The sequence below is a fragment of the Mucor velutinosus genome (assembly GCF_035048745.1).
Source record: "Mucor velutinosus strain NIH1002 chromosome Unknown tig00001563, whole genome shotgun sequence".
Lineage (NCBI taxonomy): Eukaryota > Fungi > Mucoromycota > Mucoromycetes > Mucorales > Mucoraceae > Mucor > Mucor velutinosus.
The window spans coordinates 824,428-837,148 of NW_027041904.1; the positions used below are offsets into that span (position 1 = coordinate 824,428).

The 12,721-nt window shown below is 41.4% G+C and overlaps 5 protein-coding genes across 5 annotated transcripts; 2 read left to right on the plus strand and 3 right to left on the minus strand.

Annotated features, from left to right (window-relative positions):
• Positions 1-550: 550 nt before the first annotated feature.
• On the plus strand, positions 551-2,320 carry RPL11_2 (60S ribosomal protein L11; the record flags this gene model as incomplete). The annotated part of the gene is made up of 1 exon (XM_064828115.1): positions 551-2,320. One exon carries the CDS (start codon positions 551-553, stop codon positions 2,318-2,320), a length of 1,770 nt encoding a protein of 589 aa, XP_064685317.1.
• Positions 2,321-2,345: 25 nt separating this feature from the next.
• RPS8A_1 (ribosomal protein S8A) lies at positions 2,346-6,163 on the minus strand (the record flags this gene model as incomplete). The annotated part of the gene is made up of 14 exons (XM_064828116.1): positions 2,346-3,431; positions 3,488-3,636; positions 3,698-3,920; positions 3,976-4,092; positions 4,143-4,304; positions 4,367-4,402; positions 4,464-4,815; positions 4,872-4,916; positions 4,974-5,022; positions 5,081-5,132; positions 5,183-5,672; positions 5,731-5,797; positions 5,861-5,994; positions 6,054-6,163. 14 exons carry the CDS (start codon positions 6,161-6,163, stop codon positions 2,346-2,348), a joined length of 3,072 nt encoding a protein of 1,023 aa, XP_064685318.1.
• A 190-nt stretch (positions 6,164-6,353) lies between these two features.
• On the plus strand, positions 6,354-7,490 carry ATC70_008874 (uncharacterized protein; the record flags this gene model as incomplete). The annotated part of the gene is made up of 4 exons (XM_064828117.1): positions 6,354-6,529; positions 6,600-6,719; positions 6,775-7,089; positions 7,151-7,490. The coding sequence occupies 4 exons, from the start codon at positions 6,354-6,356 to the stop codon at positions 7,488-7,490; spliced, it is 951 nt and encodes a 316-aa protein (XP_064685319.1).
• Positions 7,491-7,934: 444 nt separating this feature from the next.
• ATC70_008875 (uncharacterized protein) lies at positions 7,935-9,369 on the minus strand (the record flags this gene model as incomplete). Its single annotated transcript, XM_064828118.1, has 3 exons — positions 7,935-8,179; positions 8,235-8,708; positions 8,766-9,369. 3 exons carry the CDS (start codon positions 9,367-9,369, stop codon positions 7,935-7,937), a joined length of 1,323 nt encoding a protein of 440 aa, XP_064685320.1.
• Positions 9,370-9,552: 183 nt separating this feature from the next.
• On the minus strand, positions 9,553-10,468 carry ATC70_008876 (uncharacterized protein; the record flags this gene model as incomplete). The annotated part of the gene is made up of 6 exons (XM_064828119.1): positions 9,553-9,651; positions 9,717-9,928; positions 9,990-10,050; positions 10,144-10,207; positions 10,274-10,296; positions 10,370-10,468. 6 exons carry the CDS (start codon positions 10,466-10,468, stop codon positions 9,553-9,555), a joined length of 558 nt encoding a protein of 185 aa, XP_064685321.1.
• Between the last annotated feature and the right edge of the window lie 2,253 nt (positions 10,469-12,721).

Sequence of the window (12,721 nt, forward strand, 5' to 3'; positions counted from 1 at the left end):
TCAGCTACATCTTATCCATGTTTGATGATTGCAGACATCTCTTTTCGTATTTTCTATTGTGGTTCAAGCTCTCTGACATGCAAATACCACCAGGTTGTCAATCGAGATGTTCAGTGGCTTTATTGTTCCCTGCCATATAAGCCATCTGTCTATTGTGCACTTTATGTCAAATATGAGCATTATTGATAGATACAGAAAAAGAATGTTGTCAAAGAGAGAGAAACTATTCTTTCAACATGTGAAATTAAATGGCTGTTCACAACCTGTCGTTATCATCTCGGATCAATTGGTAGCAATGATTCTCACCCCTTTATATCATCCTCTGCCTCTCTCTCTACGTCGGTCATGAACGACAATGATAATTCAATGACATTTGACAAACAAATAACCCTCGCTTGTTAGCTAATAGATATGATACTCACGCACCTAGACTGGCGACTTTTTTTTTCCTGGGGGTCTATATAAACGACATGTTTCTTTCATCCTTGAGATGAGATCAACTACCTTCTTTCTCTTTCTCTCACTCATCAAAATATTAAAAGGTTGTCAAATGTCAAACCCTGCTTCTTCCAATGCCATGACTACATCAAGCACTGCTGCATCTTCTTTTTCAAACAAAAGCTGTTACCGGTTATATGCTGGTCATGGAAATTGGATCAATCTCAATGCAAAAACCACGCAAGATTTACTAAAGATTTTTGTCAAGGGGGAGCCATGTCGCTATCAGTTGGCAGCCGGTCTCTTTATTGATATCATACCCAACGATGTCGACTGCAACAGCAAGAACATTGATATGGTGGGCCTGATGCGCGCAGATTTGGTGTATGAACCTCAGATGATGGAGAACCATGTTCAACAACTTATGTCACACTATATTCGTTCTCTGCTAGACGGACAAGGCATCATTGACGCATTTCCTCCACTCAGACAAGGCGAAGACCTGCCCATCGTTACATCGCTTCCTACGCATCGCCATTTGAGCCTGGTGCCTTCCGTGGTTGGTACAGTCAGAAGAGGGCCCAAATCAACTGCTAGTAGTGGTGCAGCTCAGCAAAGAAAAGTGGTATCCTCCTCATCCTCCTCTTCAGTCAGTATGCCAGATGACGATCCTCTTGTCTTGTCTTCGTCATCGTCTTCCTCAGCAACGCATGATCCCATGTCCAATATCGGCAACACTAGCAGTAGAAAGACAGCCCTGAATACCTCTGGTGCCGTTACTACAAGAAGATCTCAACTCAAGCGCGGTCGACAAAACAGTGACAATGTAGATTCAATTGAGCTCATATCTCAACACCATCATCCTAAACGGCACATGATGTCTTTGGAGCTACCCAATCTCAACACAGGTGCTCTTGCTGCTACTGCTACTACCAACCACTCGGTATTCAATACAAACAATGCAACATCTCTCGGCGTGTCTTCGTTTATGGATCACACAACAAACCACGGTCATGGTGGGTTGGTTGGTTTCCATCATCAGCAACAACAACATGGCAACAGTTTCTGGCTACCTTCTTATCAAAGCTCACCTATGCCAACAAACAGCCGTTCCTCTGGTGGTGGCTTCAGTTTTGAATTTGGCATGGATTTCGATCACACACTGCAACAACCACAGCATCAGCCCCACCAACAACAACACAAACAATCGCCTACGGACGTTTTGCATGATTATGACATGTCTCATCAAATGATGTCAAACGAGCATGACCTGTATTCAAACCATAATGCAACAGCAGCAGCAGCAGCAGCAGCAGCCTTTGCAGCATCAGACAATGTAGTTACACACATGCATCACCATCATCACCATGTCGATCATTCTCATTTATTAAATGACAATCAACAACAACATATAATGACTACTGCTTCTTCCAGTGATACAACAAGTCTTGAAAGTTTTGTGCCTGCATCTCCTATCCCAACAAATTGGCTTGAATCAACACAACGTCATCAGCAATCTAGAGAGAGTGCCCATTGGCAACACCATTATGCTCTCTCTGGTACTACTGCAACTGACCCTAAAACTACTGCATTGACAACAGGAACATCTTCGTTGGGCGCCGACGACCTCAAGAAACTTAAATTCGAGTACAACACTACTGTAGATAACGCTCAAGCCATGATGGATACAGCTCCAAACACTACCGCCACGACTGACGCACCTCTGTCTGTAGTTGGTTTTGACAACGGTACTGGCAACAGCGACAACAGTAACCATGGCAACGACGATAGTAAAAATCATACATTCCTCACACACGTAGACGCACCTTCCTCATCTCCCTCTAGCTCTTCTTATTCTTCACCCACAACTACATCCCAATAAAAAAAAAACCCGGTTTATTTCTTTTTTAAAAATCAAGTGGGCATCCATACACGGATTTCACTGCGTTCGATACATTGGCCTGTATTTGACTTGTACATTGCTTCCAATCCACAGAATCCATATCTCGAACCAGATACACCATATAAGAGACCAAGAGCTGCACTTTTTCTAAATCTGCATAATGCACCAGCTCCACCAGATAGTTGGAGATGGTCTCCACGTCTTCTGGCTCAGGCATATCCTCAAAAGTGTGAACCCATTCATGCAACAAGGCTCGGATCTCTTGAATATCTGTTACACCTTGCAAGGAAGGCTCCTTTCTGAAAGGCTCTAAATCAACCTTTTGTGGGTGATCGCGGGGATAGCTCACTGTTGACTCTTTTTGTATGTGTTGTTGTTGCTGCTGCTGCTGTAGTTTGAGTCGCTTCAATCGACGGTGTTCCTCCAACAACTCATCCTTCATATCTTGTGGCAGTTGATTCCAAACGTCTGCATCATAAGGTAGATCATCATCCGACTCATTGTCTAGCTGTTGTTGCTGCTGTACCTGCAACACGGAATGAAAACGACCACTATGGCGACTAGTAGGTGTAGTGTCATTGTTGGCAGAAAGTGATGGACTGGAAGGGTTCCACGGTGCATAGGATCGAGTAGAAGAAGAAGGACTGACTAAAGATTGGAACATTTGGGTGATGGTGCGGCTTCTACTGTTGCTGCTACTACCTCTTGTTTTATAAGTAGTGCAAGTGGTTTTTGAAACATTGAATACAGAAGGCCCTGTTCTTTGATGTGTAGGTGTGCGTGGTGGGCTTTTCACCACTGGCTCCATGGATCTTACTTGCTCATTGGATGCATATCTCTTGAGAATTTGCTCGCGCATTATATCCGGAAGAGCAAGCAGTGAGAGTGGATCAAGTTGAGACCATGGCGGTAGTTCAGGCAAAGATGTGTCAGTGAGAGGTATAGTTTCTTGGGGTATATTATGAGTAGTACTCTGATGTTCGCTGAGGTCGTTGTTATGCGCGGATTCTTTGAAAACCAACTCATATGTTGATTCAAATTCTTGTTTGACAGATTCAGGCAGCTCATTATACACAATTGGGTCTACTTCCTATCTTTAGCTATCAGAAGTCGTGGAAACTTACCAAGATGAATATGACACCTTACCATTGTTTCTTTAGATGCTTGCTTGCTTAATTCGCCTGCCTCCATTGCTTGGTGTTGTTGTTGTTGTTGTTGTTGTTGTTGTTGCTGCTGCTGCTGCTGTTCGTTCACCACTGCTGGACGAGTTGTAAAATTGAGCACACCTTGGTCAGCTATTATACAGCTCTTAATATCCGCACACAGGTAAAATCAATACATCAAACATCCACTTACGAGAGAGCTTTTCTTGGTTATCCAGTTTAGTGATATGAATGCCTACGCCTCTGATATCAGCACTCGAGAATTGAAATGATTTTAGCATCGAATGGACATGCTTGTTAATAATAGCAGGATTATCGGTAAAGTATCCCAGGGTATATGATTTCGAAAACGTATCTACGCGTCCATGGCCAAGGTTTTTTGAGGCTTCCGTAGCATCTTCTTTTCTCTTCAAAATCTGGCCACTTGGCATTAGTATTTTTCCCATGTACCTTAGTTCAGAGTGTAGGTACCTTGACTGTAATGTTCTTGCCCTTGACATTGTACTTTTGTAATCTCTCCGCTACCTCTTTGGCTAGTCCCTCTACGAACTCTCTTTCATTCTCTTCATGTTCAAATCGCACGCCCCACTACCCTACCTATCAGACACTGACAAGAAAAGAAAAGATCCAGAACTTACACTCACTTCTGCGCTGACGGATTGCCTCTGTTGATTGGTAATCAAAGGCCTGTCATCGATTCCCCGTGAAAAATTGTACAATGTTTGCCCCATTTTCAAGCCTAATTTAGCCTGTAGTTCATACAATGGCACATTTCTCACATCGCTCACCAACTCGATATTCTGTTGAAAAAAAAAAGTATGTCAATGTCTTGATTTTACAAGCTGCTTTTTGGGATACATACCAGTGCTTTAAGTTTATCGCCAATAGCGTAACCAACCTATCCATCCAACAACAGTAAGTGCCACCATACACACTCTTACAAACTTTTTGTTACTTACACCAGGCAAGTCAGTAACCTCTTGATTGTTTAGCAGCTCTTCCACATCCCGTATGGATTTACAAATAAACTGTCCAGCAGGTTTTGCCTTCTTTGTAGACATTCTCGCCAATAGAATGTTGGAAGCCACGCCAATACTTGCTTCGCATCCTGTTGCTTGTCGTATCTCATCACGAATCTGTTTCGCTAAGGCCTCCTGTCGTTCTTCTTGGCTATGCTCATCGGGCTGAGTAAAATGAGATCCTACCTCCAGCAAAGCCTCATCGACACTAACAGCTTGCATTTCATCGGCATAGTTGAACAAGATTTCATAAAAGATCTTACTAATCGACTTGTACTGTTCAAATTCATAGCTGTTTGCTGTGAGTTAAATGTCTGATGGATACTTTGATATGTCCAAATGACTTACGGTATCACTTGTAGAGAGGGACACAGACCTTTTGCCATGCCGACACTATCAAGAAAGGTATCAGCACACATGATATCAGTATCTCTACTTTAAGCACTGTACGTCATGCCATTACGAACCCCATAAGAGCGAGCCACATAGTTACAAGATGCTACAATTCTATATTTAGTCTTTGAACATCGTATGTCTTTTTCTTTTTTTTTTCTAACCAATATCACTCGAAGAGGCTTCACTCACTACTTTGCTGTGCGACACGGCTACCTATGCTAACTGTTAAATCACTCACCAGTACAGACAATCATTTGACATACAGGTAACTCTGTTAGGTGAGGCCGATCTTTGATACCGACAGAGGCAAAGAAACAATCAAAATCCACGTGCATGACAACGCGTGTATACGATGCTGACGATCTCTTGCGCTTTCTACTCAACATACTTGGATCAGACTTGTACTTTTCTTCCAGCTGCTCGACAATGTCCTTGAGTTCTGCTTTCCAGGTCGATAAATAATGCAATCTCGATGTCTCGTAATATCTTTTGATGAAGGTCGGATTGACGGTAGAGATATGTCGAGCCCAATCATTGGAGAGTACATGTGCATTCAATGCCTCGCCTGTGATCTTTTCTGATGCTTCTGCTGTAGTCTCGTTGTTGTTGTTGTTGTTGCTATTGCTGCTGGTATTGAACACTAGCTCTCGCTGTGCTGTTGCTCTTGGAACAAGACGATATTGCTGCCATGGTAGTAGTTGCTGAGCTTGGATTGATTCTGTGATCCATTCAGGTCGAACGACTTTGTATGATCTAACAACGTAGGTGAACATTTAGCCTTCAATAGGATAAAACGCTTGATGGAACATACCGAAATTCTTGTAGTTTAGAGTTTGTCAAATTGGTAGCAATGATATGTGTTACACTCAGCTTCTTTACTGCCAAATAAAATAATCCGGCCATGAGATAAAATGCCAACATGCATATACCTAAAATCTTACAGTAGTGTTGATAGTCTCCTCCATGCTGTAGAATCATCCTACGCAAATCCATAGCAGGTGGATTACAGTATCCATTGATGTAAATGCTGGTGCCAGCAAACATTTGTGGTAGTGCCTGGCTTGCTTGCTCTCCCCTATGTGAAATGCAGCTGTTACCATCCACCACATCATCCAAGTCAATTGATCGTCTTACAATTCCTTTTGTTGTCGCTTGAGTTTGGATTGCTTATTTTGCATGTACTTTCGAAACTCGCCAAACTTGATAGCCCCATAGGGATCATTGGATTCATCTTGAGAGCTCATGCTATCACCTCTATTTTTTTTTTTCGCAGCAACAAGTCCAATATGAAAGAAAGAAAGAGTGCTTATTTGGGACACACGCACAGAGACAAACGGTCTTGTTTAAAAAGCCGCATGCTGCCGTATAAGTTGGTTTAGTTGATAGAAATTGATTCTCTTTCTTTCTTTCCCTTCCTACTTTTATAAAATACCAATGTTGGAATATAGAGCGCCACCACCACCACCAGAAGGAGAACATGATCCAAAAGCAGGGTGCCAGCTCATGGATGGCTTTGGCATATTCATTCAATTATGTTTGGCTACAACTGCGTTTTCAACATTGATTTTCAAAAGACAACGAGAGCAGCCACAGAGGCCCATCAGGATTTGGTATGGAGCACCATGTGTATCTTGGGCGTTGTGCTAGTAGGTCTGATTGACATGTTGGCTGTTTGTTTAGGGTACTGGATGTGAGCAAGCAATTGGCAGGTGGTATCATGATCCACTCACTCAATGTCGTGGCGGCTGTATTTTTCGGTGTGAAACCAGAAGAAGGACAGAAATCAAATCCGTGTGTTTGGTATGTGTGTATCTCATGTTGCTTTAGCATAGTGGGTGCTCATGATGATGCTTAGGTACTTTTTGAATATTTTTGTTGATACAACGTTGGGCATCGGTATTCTCTGGTGCATTTTGACTGGCTTCAAATACCTTATCCTGAGGCTGCAACTTACAGGATTTCAAAGTGGAGTGTATGGAGAGCCTCCGTTAATGGAGCAACTCAAGAAATGGTCCAAACAGCTCATTGTATACATTGTCAGCTTGTTTTTGATGAAGGTCATTGTAGTGGGATTGTTTCATCTATGTCCTTGGATTGAAGATTTCGGTGATTGGGTATTGCAGTGGACTGTGGGCAATTACAAACTTCAGGTTGTATTTGTCATGCTGATGTAAGTAAATGTGTCAAGATCTTTGCGTTGAGCCCTATGCTGATTTGATCTCGAATCACAGATTTCCACTTGTGATGAACATTATGCAATTTTGGGTTATTGATACATTTATCAAGCACAAGACGGATCAAAAGAGCCATCACAATATCAGATTGACTAGAGACGAGGAGGATGCGCAGACATTGCTTAGGCCACTCGAGGAGGAGGAGGAAGAAGAGGAGGAGGGAACGGCTGTCAGTGAACCCATAGAGCCTCCACCAAAGTACAGCTTAGATAATGACAGTGAGGAGTTTGTGGATGTGCATCATCCAAGCACATTTTTACAAGGTTCTGCTTCTTCCTCAAGTGAGATACCAGCGAGCAGCAACAATGAATATGAATTGAAATCTAAAAAGCACTAAAATACCCCCCCCCCTTTCCGCTGGTTTTTTTCCACCTCAACAACTTATATACACTATAGCATCACTCTTTCCCTTTTCAACTTTTAAAGCATGTTTACATTTATTTCATCATTCTGTTATTCGCAAATAAATCTAGAAAATGATCATTTCGAGCTAAAAGCAAAGACGATGTTGCTTTTTTTTTTGAATTCCGGGAAAGGGCATCCGTATAGATGGCGAGCAAGCAAGTACTACCTCCTATTGTTGGTGCTTGCTTGCTTGCAAGCTTCTATTAAAATCCGGTCTGATTGTTCTTCAATGCGTTTATCAATTAGACACATGGAACATCAGTTATAACATTGACTACATCAGATACTGAGACAAGCATATTTAGCGTGGGCTTTATGTGAATGTATTATGAGGTATTATTATATAATCACAAAGGTCTTGAGAGACGATAGGGATCTAGTTTGTAGAGTGAATTTTACCAGTGGGGAAAGTGTAATCTTCGATAGATTCACGCTTCATTTGGATGGAGTAACCAGCAGCAAGAGGAGCAGTGTATCTACCATTTTTCATGACAACAGGGTCTAAAAAGTGTTCATGCAAGTGATCCACATATTCCAAGGCACGACCCTTTGTAGTACCAGTGACACAAATGTAATCAATAAGCGAAAGATGTTGGACATACTCACACAAGCCAACGCCACCTAAAATCCATTGTCAAATTCAAACGAGCTGTTGCTACTTGTGTAGAGCACTTACCAGCATGAGGCCATACAGGCACATTGAACTTTTTGGCCATCAAGAGAATAGCAAGAACTTCATTGACACCAGCGACACGACATGAATCAATTTGACAGAAATCGATGGCTTGAGCTTGGAATAACTGCTTGAAAATGATGCGATTTTGAATATGCTCGCCCGTAGCGACCTTGGTACGAGGATAAAGAGCCTTACGAATAGCAGCATGCCCGAGCACATCATCTGGAGAGGTAGGTTCTTCAATAAAGAGAGGGTTGAAGGGTAAGAGATCTTGCATCCAATCAATAGCTTCTTGTACGTCCCAAACTTGGTTAGCATCCATCATCAGTACACCTTCATCACCGATTTCTTCACGAATAATACCAGCGCGACGGATATCAGCTTGTCTGTCGCTACCGACCTTTTGCTTAAAGTAGGTGAAGCCTTCAGCCTTGGATTCACGTATCAATCTACGGACCTTGTCATCACTGTAGCCTGTATTTGTCCACCCACATCAGTACACTTTGAATCTCTACTAGTGCAAACACTTACCGAGCCATCCTGCAGATGTGGTGTAACTGGGGTAGCCATGTGCTCTTACGTCTGCTTCATGCTCGGCCTTGGTAGCTACGTTCTCACGCAACATTTCAATAGCTTCCTCAGGTGTAATGACATCTGTAATGTAACGGAAATCGATGCATTGGACGAACTCCTCGGGAGTCATGTCAACCACCAACTTCCAAACAGGCTTATTGACAGCTTTGGCCCAAAGATCCCAAATAGCATTGATAACGGCACCAGTAGCAAGTTGAATCACACCTTTCTCAGGACCGATCCAACGCAATTGAGAATCACCTGTACAGATTTGATGTGTAGCGCGCATGTCAGCAACCAGATCTCTCAGCTTCTTGTTGACAAACTTGACTGAAAGCTGTTCAATACAGCAACAGACAGTTTCATTACCACGACCACAAGTAAATGTCATACCATGACCTTCGAAATCAGCAACGTCCGTGTAGAAAATAACATAGGCAGCAGAATAATCAGGGTCTTTGTTCATGGCATCTGAGCCATCCAAGCTCTTTGAAGTAGGGAAACGGATGTCTCTAATCTCGAATTTGGTAATCACTGTGTCAAGCAAGTTGGTTTGAACCATGGTAAATGATGATAATAAGAAGTATGTGTATGATAATGGAAAAAAAAGAGAGAGAGAGAGAAACAATGATCCCTTTTTATATTTATGCAAAATAGAGTGTGTGATTTTAGAAGCCGTTTCTCCAGTGCTACGGGCCACGGGGAAAAGGACAATTGTTGGTTTTATTTTCCTGAATAAGAGATATTAATCCTGTTTCAAGTTTACATTTAAGCGGTGATTAAGATCTTTTCCTAGTGTGTAAACGATGGCTGCAGGTACCACAATCCAAAGGCCATTAGGGACCTATGAAAAAAAAACCGCCATTGAGTCATTTGCATATACACATGCTATAGCATTAGCCCGCTTACAATCCATAAAACGATCAAATCCCTCAAGCTGTTATGGCCGATATGTTGGTATCCTGAGAATGGTTCAATAAGCCAGTACAAGACAGTCTTTGAAAGTGTCATCAAAGCAGCAGAAAATCCAACCAGATTAGCTTGGCCCACATTGACATGGCCGCTCTTTAATAACCCGAGATAGGTGAAATTCAACAACGTTTCGATACCATTCATGAAAGCTGCATTGCCATAGGTTAGAGGAATAATAACATTGTGCTCTTTCTCTGGATCTTGTTGTACCTTGAGCTCCTGTGAAACCATCTTGGGAATTAAAAGCAGGCAAACCGTAAAAGTAATCAATCTGGTGGTGGTGATGGTGGCAGGTAGATGTAGGTGGAGGATTATTGAGTATTTACGGCCTATTTTTATTCTCCTTGATACTTCCATTATTTACCTTCGCGTACAGATTATAAGGTTTCCATAAAAAGTTGAGTGATCCACCTTCCATGCTCAAAGGCCTAATAATAAACATGCTTCTTTTAACGCTTTTCTTTCCTATTGCTTTGTTCAGAATGATTTCTTACCTAAGCAAACAATACCCGAAATCCTGTTTTCAAATAAAATACACATTCGAGTCAATAACACTCCATGACAACTGCTTTTTTCGATTCACTACTTACCCAAATGACAATAAGGGAACTAACGAGTGTCCATATACGAATCCATAGCGGTACTTGCGATGCGGCGCTGCTCACTGCCAGCTGTGTTGCTACAACCATGGAGAGAAGAGGTAAATGTGTGGAAGGAGAAATAAAAGAGAGGGATTTCAATGAGAGATTGAAAAAAGAAAAATGGGATTGTATTCAATTTTTTGGTTTGTTACATGTATATTTCTCGTTGGAAACTCTCACAGAGTGCATGAACTAATCGTAATAGATAAATGCCTTGTTTAGTAGAAACGCACGTTACCAGCTCTCATGTGAAATGGAGGTTTGTGCTATTCCAGCTTTGCGGTATATTCATGAGACGTTAGAAGGTAGCATGGATGCTCCTGGATCAAAATGTAATGTTTATTGCTTGCCATGTTGTAACGGATCCTTGTTTGGTTTTTTTTTTCGTAAATTGTGAGCTCTCTCCAGGTGCCCAATAAAACTATATCCATAAAGCGCTTTTTTGCATTGTGCGCAATAGAGGTGTAGGCCATTCACACCAATCTTGATATCCGTCTTGCGTGGTGTTCGTCGCTTCATGTTGTGAATCTGCGCAATACTCTTCTTTGAACTATACTTGCAATAACATACACAATAATGAGTATATGGAGCATCCACACTTGGTCGAAACTTCTCTTTGTCTTTGTTTTTGGCTCCAATGCAATGCATTGCTCGTGGATAATTTCTGAAATTATCTTTGCTATCGTATGATCTGTTGCAGACGCAGCAATAAAGATTAATATCATCAGTATTTGACGCTTCATCAGCTGGTCGATTTAAAGATACATCATTTAAGCGATGCTAAGAGATAGATGTTTTTAAAGTCGCCGTAATTCATAAAGCAAATATAGCAATAGTGCTTTGGGCCTGTTGACGTTGGAATACCAAAAAAGGATGCGCTTATGTTATTTTGTTTCAAGGTTCTCTGTTCCATTTACCGTTTCGCAATGACGAATACTTGCGATTACAAGTTGCACAATACGGGTCTGGATTGTTTGAATTCGGTAATATGCCCTTTCGTGATTTGGGTCTGAGGAGCGGTTTCTATAACGTATGCTGTACTTGTTCTGTATGTATACAATAAAGGCGAAGCGCATGTCAGGTTGATATGTCCACTGCATTTGCTGGCTAAAACTGATTAAATCCCCGACTCACATTTTTCACTCGAAATGGTAATATTCGTTCGATTTTCGACTTCCTTGAACTATTTTGACATATTCGACTATATAAGTTGCAGTAATTCCTCAAACCTCCCTTAAGCTTCCTAAGAGTACTCTTCGAGATGCATCTACTGGTGCTAGTTTCAAAAGACATTTTGAATAAACTTATTGAGCAATCTTTGAAAATCTTAAATGAAGTTTTTGGCCAAAATGTCGAGATTTGACATAGAAAGGTTCCACAAACAAAGCTTCAGGTGTTGCTTTGGACCAAGAGGATCATTTTGTTTTTATATATACCATAGTGGAAGTCTTCATTTCTTGGGGCGAAAAACGCAATTGTTTGGTTTTTGATGAAATCCACGAGGTGTCCCTCATGGTTTTGAGTCGATTTTCGACAATTCCAAAAAGGTTGAGCAAAGGTGTCAGGAAGTTAGTACCAGTCGAGAGCAATTGTTTGGTGTTACTCTGGCGGTCTAAAACGGCTTCTAATGTGAGAAATCACTGATCAAATGCATCCAAATCTTACTGTAATTAGCTTTTTATTAGTAACAAGAAGCAATGAAAGTATGCTGTCTGTCCGTAAATATTTTTTTTTCTGATCCTGATGATCCAACTCTGTTGCAAGGCTCATGGCCATATTCATTCTTCCAAACAGGAGTACAGAAAGTATTGTAGATTTGCACATGGAGTTCAGTCTGTCAACATCACAAAGCAAAAGCTACAATAGATACTTCCACTTACTGTACTATTTGTGGTGGACGCTTATTAAACAGGCATTCCTATCATAGCCACCTTTTTACTGCTCACAAAAAGGACAGGAGACTGACTCAAAAATAGACAAAGCATTCAATACCAAACATCAATAATGAAAAATTTTACTGACAACCTTGTGGTAAAATTTTGTCCTCAAAGATAATCTGCCAAAGGTATCTGGCAGCTATACATTCAGTCGGCCAAGTACCACATTGCAAAAACGAAGGGATTCCAGAAGCAAGTAATCCCAGCAACTATTATCGAGTGTATCAGAGAGCATATTGCTCAAACAACCACTATGAAGGTCATTTAAACGGAATGCATCAAGTAATTATACAGTCAAAATGAGATCCTAACAGACTTCCCGATCCCAAAGGCCTTGGCTTTTATTGCAGTGTATGCGATAAAC